General features: G+C 42.3%; 1 protein-coding gene across 2 annotated transcripts in view; it reads left to right on the forward strand.

Annotated features, from left to right (window-relative positions):
- Positions 1–16,028, forward strand: part of DAG1 (dystroglycan 1) — a 72,516-nt gene that overhangs the window by 41,531 nt on the left and 14,957 nt on the right. For both annotated transcript variants that reach the window (XM_081851206.1, XM_081851207.1), the window contains exon 2: positions 2,120–2,520. In XM_081851206.1, the coding sequence (XP_081707332.1) occupies positions 2,242–2,520 (279 nt within the window). In that variant the 5' untranslated portion in view covers positions 2,120–2,241. The remainder of the gene's footprint in view (positions 1–2,119; positions 2,521–16,028) is intronic.

Raw genomic sequence — 16,028 nt, forward strand, 5'->3', positions numbered from 1 at the left:
TGCTCTAAGCCATTAGTCTTCAAAAGAACTCAGTGGCTTAAGTGTAGTTCCCAGATTCTCCATCCAGGTAGCTTTTAAGACTGGGCCTGCTCATTACAATGTACATAATTACTCATTTGTTTCCAAGATAGATGCATCAAATGGCATAGGTTTGGGGAAAAGGCCCCTCCCTCCCTCCCTCCCTGCACCTGTAAAGAAGCCTTCACAGCTGTTTGAAGACGCTGGTGGCTTGAAGGGGGAAGTTGGGTAGCTGAAATTTCTGCCCCACCCACAAAGTGGAGTCTTTCCATATTAGCATATGGTGCAGTTGCCACACAGTGGGGGTGGAGCTTCTGCCCAAAGCAAAAGACAACATTAATGCATTGGGTGTGCATTTGCACTAATGTGGCTGAAGCTACCTCCAGAGTTGCTGTCTTTTAGCCTCATAGACTGCACACACTGACACCGTGATGCTCCTTCCTGTGTTGTCTCCCCTTCCTCCACACTCCAGACAGAAATTACTACTGCCCCAAGGCTACCAAAATGTAGTAAGAAGCACATTCATGCATTCAAATATTGTCTAAGCTATTGGTTCAGACACTTTATTGTGCATTGGAATGCACACATGAAATGTCAACCCGCAGATCAGTATTCTTCCAAATTGGGTCAGAACTTGTTCTGACACAATCCTTAGCGCATGGGAGGAATGTTCCCATTTACTAGAGAAGGTGTGCCTAACTGGGAATTCTTGTAATCACATCATCAGTTTGGTTCTTGAGCTTTAAGGAAGCCTTCTATTACTCATTGACCTTGAAGATCTTTCCTTTAATGGTTTTATCGGAGCAAATGCTAGTCTAGTTTATTATTTACGTATTGTCTGAGCAGTTCTGGGCCTGTGCTTTTTACAAGTGTACATGGAGCAAAGTGTTCGTATAAACTATAAAGACATTGCTCGTCAGTGTAGATTCTTTTTAGCTGGTGAAAGACAAGCTTGCATGATGTGTCAACGCCCAGCAAAGCTATTACATTTGATACTTTCCCCTATTAAAAGCAGTAGTATTGAAAATGTCTGCTACCTAATGAAAAGGTTGTCTGTGTACAGCATATAAATATGGATAAAGGACCCCATTTATCTCTGTGTTGCAACTTCTGAAATTGGAAAATATATTTGAAAATTTTGCAATACAAAAGTGAGAAGCGTGGAGGCGGGGGGATCTCATATCAAGAGGGGATTCCAGTCAGAGAACGTGTGGGTAGAGATATGCACCTGCCTAATAAGGAATACAGAGCAAATGTCTTCACGCAGGATGGAATTCTGTTGCTCTTCTGCAGGAAGTTTCATGTACCCGGATGTGTTTCGGCATTTTGCCTCTGGTCCATGCAGCAGGAAGCCTATTTTGCAAATAATTCTTGCAGCATGCACACCTCTCAGAATATATAGACACAATTCTCCCAAGCAACATGGTGTTTGTATGGAATTTCCTACACAGAAGCAATGTCTGGGTAGCAGTGACCTACGTAAAACAGCTGTCATCTTTAGATTACTTGTTTGTAACATTCCAACTTGGGGCTAGGAAAACTGTAGTGTGGAGTTGAGCTCAAAGTAGCGGAACTAAATGTCCATGCAACATCTTCCACTAATGGCTCTTAAGTTCTGATAATTAAAGTGCAAACTCCCTGTGCAAACTTACTACTGTTTCCTTGAAAGATTGCCCCGCTCTATGATGATACATCGTTTGATTTCTTCCTTTGTTCACATACTTTTATGATTCAGTAAAGATAGAGGGTATGGGGAGTGAATGACCTGGAAACATTTAATGCTGCGGCACTGCTGAAGCCAGGAAGTTATAAACTGTTGCAGAAAATTGGATGGGAGGGCCCTGGGAGCTCCATGTAAAAGCGGAAAATGATGAAGACATTGTGGGTGTGGGAGGGTCAACAAAAGCCTTGACAGAAAGATTGAACTGGACTGGGGCAGAAGCTGGAGAATTTTGAAAGTAGAGTGAGAGTGCTTTGGGCAGTTGGGTTTCAAGCTTCTGAAAGGCTTCATGCACTAGTCAGACGACAGAACCTTAGTCAAAGGGTCATCATGAAGTTTGTCTTCACCTGCTCATTGACTCTGTGTGTGTTTCTCTTACAGGTACCAAGACTAGCAACAATGAATCTGGTGTGAAGGATTGGTGGCTGCACGGCTCTGTTTAGCTTGCTGGGCCCTGGATCTCTTTTCTGGCTACAACGGAGTACTTGGCACGTGCTGAGAGAATGACTCTTAGATTTATACAGCTGTCCCCAATACTGGGGAGGACTTTGCTAGTGCTGATGGTGACTACTACTGTTAAGTGCCATTGGCCTAGTGAGGCCTCAGAAGTTGTACGGGACTGGGAAAACCAGTTAGAGGCCTCCATGCATTCGGTGCTTTCAGACCTCCGAGAGAATGTGCCAGCGGTGGTGGGGATTCCTGACAGCTCTGCTGTAGTGGGTCGTTCCTTCAGAGTCACCATCCCAACAGAACTAATAGCTTCTAATGGCGAAATTATCCAGGTGAGAACTTGGGGCTGTAATATCTTCTGCCGTGTATTTACTTCTATCTTACTAGTCTTTGTCTTCTCTCTCTCCTCAATGGGTGTGCTTAGAAATTGACTTTTACATCCAAATGTCACAGAGACTTAAAATCAGGATAAGTATCTACTATACTATTTTGTCTAACATGATCCTATTTTGAAATCTGGGTTGGCTTTTCATGGAATTTGAAACTTGATGCTAGGGGAAGAGAACTTGTCATAAACACGCCCCAAGCATAGTCACTTTCCTAGGCATAAAATTTTTGCATTCCTTTTCTGACTTTGGTAGGAACAGGCATCCATGATGTACTTTCCTGGCCTTAGGATGCTACAGAGGCTGCCAGACCCAGCTTTAATTTATTAGTTGTATTATAATTATTGATATTTTTTATTAACATTTTATTTTTAAATGTAATCTTATTGTTTATTTATGAATCACTTTCCATGAGACACCCCAAAGCAATTTGCAATATAATAAAAACATGTGCAAAACACACACACACACACAAAAACAACTTTAAAACAATTATTTTTATAAAGACAGTTTAAAAAGCAACAGCACATACAATGGTACCTTGGTTTGCAACCGCTTTGGATTACAACCGTGTCAAACTTGGAAGTGCGTGTCCCTTTTTTTGGATTACAACCCATTTTTTTGGATTACAATACATTTTTGGGGGGGAGGCCCCATTGGCGAAAACGTGCCTTGGTTTACAACCTGTTTTGGTTTACAACCGGACCTACAGAATGGATAGTGTTGTAAACCAAGGTACCACTGTATATCAAACTGTCAGAAGGAGCAAATGGAGAGTGAGGAGGAGGAATACGAGGGGGGTGTAGGCAGTGACAGTGGTCAGAGAGATTCCACGAGTCTCTCCAGCGAATCGGAAGATTCACAGAGAGGAGCGCCGATGGCCAGGGCAAGGGGGGTGCCAAGGGGGAAACCCCAGAAGGAAGGGGCCAGCGGGGACTCCCTGAGCAGCAGTTGGAAATCAGGACCAGCGTCCCCACCAGAGCGTAGTGGGGGGGAGGAGTCCCAGGCATCGGGACCAGTCTTCCCACCACCAGAGGGAGGAGATGAGTCAGGATTGGCCACGCCTCCATCGGAGAGCGGGGAAACGGTCAAGAGGAAAGTCACCGGCTGGGCGCGCGCGCCAAGTTCAAATGTACAGGCGAGCGGCACAGCAGGTAGCCCGGATAGGGAGCCAGGTCCCAAAGCCCGCCGGAAGGAAGGGCAAGACTCAGGGGGGTCAGCGTCAGAAGAGTCCAGGAGGGAGGAAACCCCAGGGGGCAGAAGGACCCAGAGGAGGAAGGAACAGCGCAGGAGGTGGAGCCGGGCTAGGATCTTAAACTGGTGCGGAAGGGGCAGTGACTCAGAGGGGACTTCGCCTATCTAGAGTCTAGACGTAGGGTTGCACGCTCTGGCTTTAAAATGGAAATTATACTTCAATAAAGACTTTTGTACATAATATCAGCCTGGCGTTGGTCCTCTGTGAGCTGGGACCTAGAGGCAGCCCTGACACAAACCAATTCAAAAACTGAGATAAAGATTTCAGAAGGCTTATTGAAAGAGGAATCATAGAATTGTAGAGTTGGAAGGGGTCTCAAGGGTCATCTAATCCAAACAACTGGCATGCAGGAATCTCAACCAATTCATACATGATAGATGGACATTCAACCCCTGCTTAAAAACTTCTAAAACTTTGCATGCTATGTGAGGCTTTGTACACCCATACCAGCACCTTGAACTTAGCCTAGTAGATAACTGGCAGGCTGTGTAATTCTTTCAGCACCAACATAATATTCTGCCCTGGTGAGCAGTCAAGCCATTCTGCACCAGCTGCAGCTTCTAAGTCAGTCTATCTATCAGTCAAACCTGATAAAAGGCACTGTTAACCATCCAGGTCACCTGGGCCTCTAGCAATAGAGAGACATCCAGACTATAAACCTGCTCCTCCTGTATAGCCCCATTCAAAGCAAGCAATTAATCAGTTATCCAGACTTGGAACTGCTCTCACACAGTGCCTCCATCTTGAAAGAGTCAGTTTATTGGCCCTCACCTAGCCCACCACTGAGTCCAGGGCTTGCATGGCCTGTCACAATTCAAATGTTACAGACAAATAATGTATCATTTCTCCAACTGGAGAGGTAGCTGTGGTAGTGATGTGAAACTTGCTGTTCTGGGGGAAGGTGTTGCAGTGCCCGAAGAGATAAATTCTGCCACTAGTCAGCCAGCCTAACCAACAGCTTTTCAGCCAAAAAGTTGAGGCTGTATTAGAAAGAACCTAGAATCATTTATGGGATACAAGACCTGTAAATAATCAGGAAGTACTTGCTGACTTTGCACTCCTTCCTGCCCCTTCTTCCTTGTTTTTAGTTAAGGAACCACTTTTTTATTTCTACTTTAAAAAAATATATAAATGCAATAAAAGCAGTGAAAGAGCCACAAAACAGCACAGGAAAAAAACTGAATACAGCAAACACAAAAATTTAACCACAGTAATTTGTACCAGAATGGGAGCAACCATTTATTGCCCAAAAGCATTCCCAAAAGGGACTTCCGGTCGGCGCCAGCGTTTGATGGCGGTCCTAGCCTCAAGCTCCGAGGCAGGACTGCTCCGTAAGTTCGGGTCTTACCCGCTACGGCAAGCGGGGGACCCCTAAAATCACAGGCGCTGAAGCCTGTGAGCAAGGAGATTCGGTGGGCACCTTTGCGCCCCCCCGGCATCGTGAAAGAGCCTTTTTAAAGGCTCCGGAGCGGCATCGGGGTGAGCGCGGTGCTGAGGATCGCTACCCAGCTTACGGAGTGAAGCCGCGTCGCCATTAACGGAGAGCGCCGATTCCTTTCTGAAATCAACGATTGGCAACAACAATACCCGTGAGTAAGACTGCAAAAGTAAGACGGGACTTAAAAAATTTAGAAGATTTGGCTGAAAACGGGAAGGCAAAATTAAGGAAGTCAGCCTCCCGGAACTGCATGATTAACGGAGCAATGAAAAGACTAAGCTGTGTTTAAATGGACTTTCCTTTTAACTCTTATTAAACCAGACATCGAAAGGGTCTCCCCCCTGTTGTGCAGGAGAAGGGGGGGAGGAAACAGAATTAATTTAACCTGCAAAAGAAAGGGATAAGGAATAAAAAACCTCTGCTGCTGATACTTCTGGCCAGGCTGCCGGAGCAGCGATCGCCTGAAAAAAGGAACTGTCAAGTGAGCTGTCAAAGGACAGCGGCTACAAAATAAGACTTATTTTGAAACATACTCGGGACTTTGGTGGATTACAATTTTAACAGTAAAGTGCTACAAACTAAAGACTTTTAATGGGACTTTTGCCTTTGGACTTTCTGTTTCTTTGTTCTGGGTGCCTTTGGACGGTTACAATTTCCTCCTCTAGAGGGCTTTAGTTACATTACGGAGTATCCAGTGGGATTTTCCACTTGCAACTTTCCTGTGTGAATGACCTTGAGTTATGAGCAACCCGCCAGAAGAGATTTCAACAAGAAGTAAAACAAAGCAGGCTCAAAAACAAGTTCAAAAAAGAGGCTCCTTATCAGGAGCAGCAGCTGCACAAGAAAAAATAACAGCAGCATCAATGGAGTCAATGACACAGGCCCTGCTTAAAATAAATCAGTCACTAGAAGTACTTACCAAGCAATCTGCAGAACTCACTAAACAGTCTACAGAGAACTCAAAGAAATTGACGGAGTTGACAACAAGACTAGACCTGAATACAACAACAATTTCATCTAATACAGATTCTATAAACCGTTTGGTTCAAGAATCTACGGAAACAAGGAGAATAGCTGAGAGTGCTAGGTCCACTGCTGAAGAAACCAAAGGAAAGTTTGCGCCTATTGTAAAAAAAGTACATGAACATGATTCAGCATTAGCCCTACTAGAACTGGAAAGGAAAAGTAAGAATCTGAAATTAAGACTGGTTCCAGAAGAGGAAGAGGACAAGCTCGGGGAATTCCTTACAGACAAATTTCAAGACTTCTGGAATGATGAGCTAGATGGAGAGGAAGATGAATTTATGATAACCTCAGCCTTTCGGATTGGCAGGAAGCAAGGGAAGAAGCCAAGAGACTGTTTAATTACCTTAGGATCAAAGGAACAAAGAGACAAAATATTGAACCTACATTTCCAGAAGGCCTTGGTCATTAAAAATTCTCAGATTCAAATCTTCAAGGATATTCCTAAATACTTTTTGGAGGTTAGATCTCAATTTAAAGAACTAGTTGATCTACTTAAGAAGAATAACATCCCATTCAGGTGGGAATTTCCACAAGGGCTGTCCTTTAGCTACAAAGGGAAGAAAATTAAAATAAAAACAAACCAGGATAAAGAGTTCTTTTTGGAAAGAAATCAAGAGGATCTTCAGAAAGGAACTGTCAGCGAGGAGGAAGTACCGGACATCTCAAATCTATCATTTGGATTGAACCGAGCACCGACCGAGGAGGAACAACAACTTGGTGCAGTCGGTGGAAGGTCTACCCAGTAACCAAAATGTCTCTGCAACTCTTTAGCTGGAACTGCAATGGTTTGAACCACCCTCGAAAAAGGGGCCAAGTATTTCATTTATTAAAGAAGGAACATCTAGACGTAATCTGTTTACAAGAAACTCACATTGCCAGGATACATAGAAAACTTTTAACAAACAAGAGATTAGGACAAGAATTTATATCATCAGATAGAGTCAAGAAAAGAGGAGTTGTGATTTATGTCAAGGAAAAATTTGAACCAAAATTGATCTTTAAGGATGACCAAGGAAGATACCTGGCAGTGGAAATCCAAATTTATGGAGAAAAAATATTGATTGTTGGAGTTTATGCACCAAATGAGGGGAAGGCTGAATTCTTCAAGAAGTTGCATGAGACTTTAATGGACTTTTTGGACTTTAAAATTATAATGATGGGTGACATGAATGGAGTCGTCTCTACAAACATGGATAAGGCCCAAAGACAAACAATATCTAATGACGGAAGACTACCAAAGACTTTTTTTGACCTGACTGACACTATGGATCTGATCGATATTTGGAGAACTAGGAACCCTCTGGAAAGGGAGGGGACTTTCTTCTCTGAAGCAAAAATGACATGGACTAGAATTGATCAAATATGGATTTCTAGTAATCTGGCATCAAAGGTTAAAAAAACAGAAATCTGCCCAAAGACCTGCTCTGACCATAATGCTGTCAAGATGGAAATGAAACTGACAACAGCTGGAACCTTTAGATGGAGAATGAATGACACTCTCTTTGGAGATGGGGAAATTTGCAAAAAGGCCCAAGAAACACTTAAAGACTACTTCGAGATCAATTTGAGATCAGACACAGAAAAAAGAATCATTTGGGACGCAAGTAAAGCCGTGATGCGTGGCTTCCTAATACAACAGAATTCAATAAAGAGGAAAAAGCAGAATGAGAAGAAAGAGAAAATTTGGAATCTAATAAAAGAAGGGGAGAAGAAATTGAGATCTAAGCCTAAATCCCAGGAGATATTAAGAGAAATAAAATTCTATCAAACACAATATATGGAATTGACGAACCAGGAAATAGAATGGAAAATTAAACAAATGAGACAAAAGACTTTTGAATCTGCAGATAAATGTGGGAAGCTACGGTCTTGGCAACTGAAAAAGAGACAAAAATTGAATACAGTGACATCACTCGAAGTAGATGGGAAGTCTATTAATAAACCAAATGAGATAAGTAATTGTTTTCAAAGTTTCTTTAAGAAATTATACAAACAAGGGCCAAAAAATGAACAGGAGATAGAAGAATTTATTGGAAAATACGGACTATCAAAAATCTCTGAAAACAACAGAAGGAGTTTAAACGAGAAAATTACAGATCAAGAAATAGAGAGTGCCATCCAGGATATGAAGCTGGGAAAATCACCAGGACCAGATGGATTAACTGCGAGATATTATAAAGTATTGAAGGATTGGTTAATACAACCATTGAAAGAAGTCTGCAATCAAATTTTGGAGGGGAAAAAGGCTCCCGAATCGTGGAAGGAAGCATTCATCTCACTTATACCAAAGACAGAAACTGAGAAACATCAAGTCAAGAATTACCGCCCTATATCACTTTTGAACGTGGATTATAAAATTTTTGCAGACATTCTAGCAAAAAGATTCAAAAAAGTGCTGTTAGAGGAGATTCACAGGGACCAAACAGGCTTTCTACCAGGCAGGCATTTGTCAGACAATGTGAGGAATATTATAGATATTCTAGAACTTTTGGAAACTGACATAAATAGAAAAGCTGTTTTGATTTTTGTGGATGCAGAGAAAGCCTTTGACAATATTTGTTGGAGCTTTATGAAGAGGAATCTCCAAGGAATGGGGGTAGGCAAGAACTTTGAAAATGGTATAAGTGCAATTTATTCTGAGCAAAAGGCCAAACTTATTGTAAATGGTATGGTTATGGATGAAATTCCAATAGAGAAAGGGACACGACAGGGATGCCCAATTTCCCCTCTATTGTTTATATCGGTACTGGAGGTTTTCCTTAACATGATTAGAAGAGACCAGCTGGTTAAAGGTATACAGGTCGGAACTAAACATTATAAGCTAAGAGCATTTGCAGATGACCTAGTTTTGACACTACAACAGCCAGAAACTAGTACAAAAAGAGTTTTGGAACTTATTGAAATATTTGGTCAGGTAGCAGGTTTTAAATTGAATAAACACAAGACAAAGGTGTTGGAAAAAAATCTCACGGTGGGGGAAAAAGATAGTTTTCAAAGAGAAACGGGTTTGGAAATTACTAAAAAGGTAAAATATCTGGGGGTGAACTTAACATCTAAGAATGTGAATCTATTTAAAGATAATTATGAGAAATGCTGGGCTGAAGTGAAGAAAGATTTCGATATATGGTCAAGATTGAGACTTTCCTTGTTAGGCCGAATTGCTGTAATTAAGATGAATGTATTGCCGAGATTGTTGTTTTTGTTCCAGACATTGCAAATTTTAGATAAGATGGACTGTTTCAAGAAGTGGCAGAAAGATATATCTAAATTTGTCTGGCAGGGCAAAAAACCCAGAATTAAATTTAAGATTTTGACTGATGCAAAGGATAGAGGGGGCTTTGCCCTGCCGGACTTAAAACTTTATTATGAAGCAGCAGCTTTTTGCTGGCTGAAACCATGGCTACTTCTTGAGAATACAGACATTCTGGACCTGGAAGGCTATGATAATAGTTTTGGTTGGCATGCATATTTATGGTATGACAAGGTAAAGGTACATAGAAATTTTAAAAATCATATTATTAGGAAAGCATTGTATAATGTATGGAATCGATATAAAGATTTGTTTGAAAGTAAAACCCCCAGGTGGCTGTCACCAATGGAAGCTAAGGCGGTAAAAAGATTGAACATGGATACAGACTGGCCAAAATATTGTGAAATTACATTATTACCAGATTAATGAAACTTTTAAGCAGGACAGAAAACTAGGATTTCAGAAGGAGAGGTCAAAGTTAGAAACAGAATTGCTAGAACCCAATACTAAGAATTTGTCTAGAATGTATAATCTGCTGCTAAAATGGAACACACAAGATGAAACGGTTAAATCAGCTATGATTAAGTGGGCACAAGATATTGGTCATGATATTATGTTTGCTGACTGGGAGCAGTTATGGACCACAGGTATTAAATTTACGGCATGTAGTGCCCTGAAAGAGAACATAATGAAAATGATCTATAGGTGGTACATGACCCCAGTCAAGCTTGCAAAGATATATCATTTGCCCAATAACAATTGCTGGAAGTGTAATGAATGTGAAGGAACTTTTTATCACCTTTGGTGGACCTGCCCAAAGATTAAGGCCTACTGGGAAATGATCTATAATGAAATTAAGAAAATCCTTAAGTGGACATTTGTAAAGAAACCGGAGGCTTTTCTCTTGGGCATGGTCGGCCAATTGGTACCAAAGAAAGATAGGACCTTTTTTATGTACGCAACAACAGTAGCAAGAATCCTTTTGGCGAAGTATTGGAAGACTAAAGAACTACCTACTCTGGAAGAATGGCAGACCAAGGTGACTGAATTTATGGGACTGGCAGAGATGACCGGCAGAATCCGTGACCAGAAGAAAGAGACAGTGGAGGAGGACTGGAAAAAATTTAAAATCTATCTTAAAAATTGTTGTAAAATTTCGGAATGTTAAGATGTCAGGGGATTGGACACTAAGAATTACAGCTATAAATCGAAATTTATAAAGCAGAAACTCTTTTTAAAGAGAATTAAATATAAAAATGGGATGAAGAATTGCTAAAAATTTTGAAATTTGGATGCAGTGAAGGGGAGGTTTGGGGAAGTCGCATTATGTTTGTTTTGTTTTTTCTTTATGTTGTAAAATTAATAAAAATTATTATAAAAAAAAAAAAAAAAAAAAAGCATTCCCAAAAGGGAGGTTTGGACCATCTTGTCACTTGCTTGTCTTTGTGCTGAAAGAGCCTGTGTCTTTGAGTGGAGGACGGAAACAAGGCATATATGAGTAATTGACTGCACTGGGATTGTGGAGAGTAGGCAGAAAGTGTTAGTTAAAGGGTTAGTCAAAGATGTAGAGTCCCCCTTGCTGGAACCTCTCAAACAGATAATTCAGAGGTGATCAGAACTCTTTTTGTGCCCTATGCTTTAAAAAAGGTTCTTGGCATGTAGTCAACTGTCTGGTTGCCAGGCCTCAACATGGGCTGGCAAAAAGAGATATCATTCATACCCATGCTCATTCTTTTATATCTTGAAAGACATGTAGCTTAGTTACTGAGGCTTCATTCTCAGTTTTTCTGCAAGTTTTTGTGCAAGAACTGCTTTGCTATCCTGTGCTGAAACTAGTGCTTTGCTAGCAACATTGTTGGCATGGTACATTCATAGAAAGCCAGATGGGTGTTGCCTTACACAGCTTGAAGGTCAAGAGAAAGTGATAGGCACTGATAACTGAAAGTAAGGGGCAAGAATCTGCTTGTAATCTGTTAAGTAGTTCCCAAACTGTAAGAGCAGTTGTAGTCCTGCTTCCCTTTTAGGATATTTAGTTTTAATCACTAAGATGCTCAGAGATCTTGAGATGTAACTTATTTTAGGCAATGCCAGAGGTGTGTTAAGCTTGGACAACCTCAGAGGACAGAACTACAGGCTGAATTTCAGTGCAGGATAAAGGCAGCCTGACATCTTCTCAAAAGAAGAAATCGTATCCTGCCCAAACTTGCTATGCTGACTGTGCTAAACTGCCAACTTATGCTTGGAAACGTGCGAAATTATTTTATTCACCTTGCTTTATGCAGCATCTATAGGATTTAAAAACCAGGAGGACTAATAACAGTTATGGCCTGTAATCTGCATAATACAGGCCATTGAAATTTACTCAGTAACTGAATTAGTAATCAGCATAATCTGCTCTTCTGTTTCACTTAAAATCACGGGGTAAAAAAACTCTCAAACTGCTTCCATTTTTGGTTAATCAGCCCCATGCCCAAGTTTATGCCTTATTTTGCAGTCTTATTTCTGACATCTGTGACCTGATATGTGCCTCACTTCCTGTATTTTTCTCTCTATAAAATGCACCAGACCATAAGACGCACCTAAGTTTTTGGAGGAGGAAAACAAGAAAAAAATACATTCTGAACCCCAGAAGCCAGAACAGCAAGAGGGATCTGACTTCTGGGATAGCCTCTTGCTGTTCTGGCTTCTGGGATAGCCGCGCACAGCCTCTCCTTGGCAGCGGGAGGAAGGCTCCCCCAAGAGCCGCACTCCCTTTAAAGAGCGTGCAGAGCATGTGTGCAGCTCTTGGGGGCTTTTCCCCGAGGAGGGAGAAGGGCAGCCCTCCTCCCTCCTCAGGGAAAAGCTCCCGAGAGCCATACACATGCTCAACGGGGCTCTTTAAAGGGAGCGCTGAGCAGAGCCCCCGCCTGCACTCGCTCCATAAGACGCACAAACATTCCCCCTTACTTTTTAGGAGGGGAAAAGTGCGTCTTATAGAGCGAAAAATACGGTAGATTAGCTCTTTAGTGCCAAACACTTTGAATGCATGAATATACTTAATCCCCACAGTCTTATGACATCTAAACCTTTTGGGAAGTTCTGACATGTTGAGCTCTCCACACTTTTCTAGGATAGTATTTTCAGTGTTTGTTTTTTAGACATGTGAACCTTCAAATTGGATTTGTATACCTTAGATCTGCTCTGGTCCATGGTGTCACGAAGAGTCGGACACGACTAAACGACTAAACAACAACACCTTAGATCTGTAAGCAAATACACAGAAATTACTTGCCCATAACAATTTCTTGTAGCCTTTTTGCCCCATCCATGTGGTATTAATTGTATTCTACCAGAATACAATACCAGAGGTATGAAAGGAAGAGAAAATAATCAGCACTTCTCTTTGCTTTACAAAAGCTTCTCTCCTTTGTCACCTGGAGGAGAGTCTTACTAATTGCAGGTCAAATAAATGTCTGTTTTCAAGCCTGCATTGTTTTGCCATCAAGGTCACAATGCCATTTTAAAATAGTTTCTTCTACCCTACATGAGCTTTAAGAACTGTGTTAGTCTTCTTGCCAAAAGGGTGCAGTGTAATACTTAAGGGACCAACAATAATTAGCAAATAATTACTCTATCTTTTTATCTGGTCACACTGCTGAGTAAAATTTCAACAAATACCGTATTTTTCGCCCTATAGGACACACTTTTCCCCCTCCAAAAATGAAGGGGAAATGTGTGTGCGTCCTATGGGGCGAATGCAGGCTTTCGCTGAAGCCTGGAGAGCGAGAGGGGTCGGTGCGCACCGACCCCTCTCGCTCTCCAGGCTTCAGGAGAGCCCCACCGCCAGTCCCACAAGCTCGGGGGACAGCGGGAGAGGCGCAGCGCGCCTTTCCCGCTGTCTCCCGACCTGCTTTGGAGGCTGGCAGAGGGCTTCCCCCTCCCCCAGCCCCGCAAGCTCCCAGAGCGATGACAAAGCTGCACGCAGCTTCGGCATCGCTCTGGGTCGCGTTCTGGGGGCTGGGGGAGGGGGAAGCTCGGGCTTTCCTCTTCCCCCAGCCCTGCAAGCTCCCAGAGCGATGCCAAAGCTACGCGCAGCTTCGGCATCGCTCTGGGTCGCGTTCTGGGGGCTGGGGGAGGGGGAAGCTCGGGCTTCCCCCGCCCCAGCCCCGCACCGGGGGGGGGGAATAATTTTTTCCCCTTTATTCCCCCCCCAAATCTAGGTGCGTCCTATGGGCCGGTGCGTCCTATAGGGCGAAAAATACGGTATTCTGCAGAGCAAAGTAGGTTCCTACTAAACAGAAGAGGCAATTATTGGGTATGTTGGTGGTGATCACTTTTGTTGAACACTCTTAAATGGAATCCCCCCTCTCAAAAAAACCCCATAATCAGGAATAGATAAACATTTGGCAGCAGGTGTTTCTGTAGCAATCGAATGGAGGACCAATCTGGATCTGCCTTGGAAGCTACAATAGCTAGGTTCTGTGACCTCCAACAAAATGGAAGTATGGGAAAGTATTTCCTTTGGAGATGGAATCTCCTTCCTTTCAACCTCTCTGCAGTGCTGTACATACACATAACTGATGCACAGATGGTGCCATGTCTGTGAATTGTCAAGAGCAAAACCAAATCCATTTAATCTTTGGTTAATTGTTGACTCCATTTAAATGGTGTTTTCTGTGACTGACGGACTAGTTGGCAATAAAGCTATGCAAAGCTGCTTTGCTTGCGCAGTCTGGAGACTTCTTTTCACAAGTCCAATAACTATCACCATCTGCTGGAGAGGCTTTTATTTAACAGGTTTATTTAACAGGTTTATTCTTATCGGATATTAAGGAGATTTCGTCCCACAAACAGGATCTGAGCAGTTTTGTTCGGAGAAACCAAACAGGCTCATTATCAGCTGTGAGTGGGGTCACATGGGCAGGGCTCTGTCCCTATTAATGCAATAGCTGCACTGTGAGAGACATTCTTCTGAGGCATTTGGATGTAGCAAGGAGTTGCCATCTATGCTGCGTTTTTCCCTCCTGGCCTTCTGTTAAGCAGATTAACACATGGATTTCTAACTGAACATGAACTCAAGATTAGGGTCAATGTGGTGCAAAGAGCACTTTCCGTGAAAGCTTCAAGCTAATGCAGTGGGAGCACTTGGCAGGCTGCCTGCTAACTAATGGGTTGAGAATTGTGCATGCCTGGGTCTGTGGGAACCTAATGCTATTTGCCGTACGTAGTTTCAGTAACACCTGTGGACTCCCAGGATATAAAGGGATTGTCACAGAGGCATGTACTAAGAGACTCAAAGAAGATCTTGTCCAGTTTTTCACTGGTGCAGTCATGTATGCCTCCCATTGTGGCGGATTTTGGCCTTTTAGCTTCCAACAGTGGGTTCCACACTTGGAAGATATGACTCAGTCTAATTACAAACAAACTTTTCACACTGACAGTTCCTTGTCTCTTGACGTTGCCGCTCCTGAATAGTGTCCTCTAGCATTGAATTTTAAAGAAGGAGAAGATAACCAGTAAGTAATTGTATACATGGTCTGCGTGGCTTGGATGAAGGTCACTAGCAGAAGTTTTAATCCTCCTGCCAATTCAGCCATCAGGATATCTGCTGGCTGGGGAAATAGCAGCAAGTGGTGATTAGTTGAGAGTCCAAAGCATCAATATGCGCTTAGCATCTGGTGCAAATGTTGTATCATAGATTCTTTTTCCTTTGGCCTTTTGCTTGCAAAAAGGTCATGTGTGGAGAAGTGCCCTCTTTCAAAATTTGGCATTCTGCCCTGGACAGTGAGCAACAAAACGGAGAGCAGGATTCAGGCAACAGGTCCCTTGTTCAAGCACCCTGCTAGACTCTAGATTAAATGAAATGTTTTCAGACCGGCAGCATTTCATCAGACAGTCAATGTTTTGCAGTGACCACCCAGTGAAATTACTGGCATGCCCTCTTGTCATATGAGAGAGGAAATGAGTTGTCCTCTGAATAGTTCCTTTATAATAAATATGGGCACATCTGGAAATGGAAGGCGTTATAGTGGGAGTGGCAGAATGGTATTAGATGGAGCAGCTGTTCAGAACTTTGCTGAGTTTTGAACAATGTGATCTCATAGAGAAGTTGTTTATTACAGACACCAAAGACAAATGTCACTTCAAATTCGGGTCATTTCCACATCTTTAAAATGGATCTTGCCGGGGTATGGTTAAATGTCTGGTATGCATAGTGGAAATATTCTAATTGCCCACTGATTATTCAGTGTTTCCATTTTCTCCAGATGAATAGACTGAATGTTTTGAAACAAGAAATTAAAAAATGTGCCTTGAATTTAGCATCTGGAATGCAGTTCCACTGTTATACTATAACCAGGCATGTTCCTTACATTTTTTTCATTTTTACACCTAGTTGTCAGTACTACTTAGTTAGTATTCTTGAGTGAGCCTTGTAGTTCCCTCTAGTGGTTACATTGGATGTCTAGAGGTTCAGATGCTTGACTGGTGTTCCTGGGTGGTCCCAG

This window comes from Podarcis erhardii (assembly GCF_964252035.2).
Source record: "Podarcis erhardii genome assembly, chromosome: 2".
Classification (NCBI taxonomy): Eukaryota; Metazoa; Chordata; class Lepidosauria; order Squamata; family Lacertidae; genus Podarcis; species Podarcis erhardii.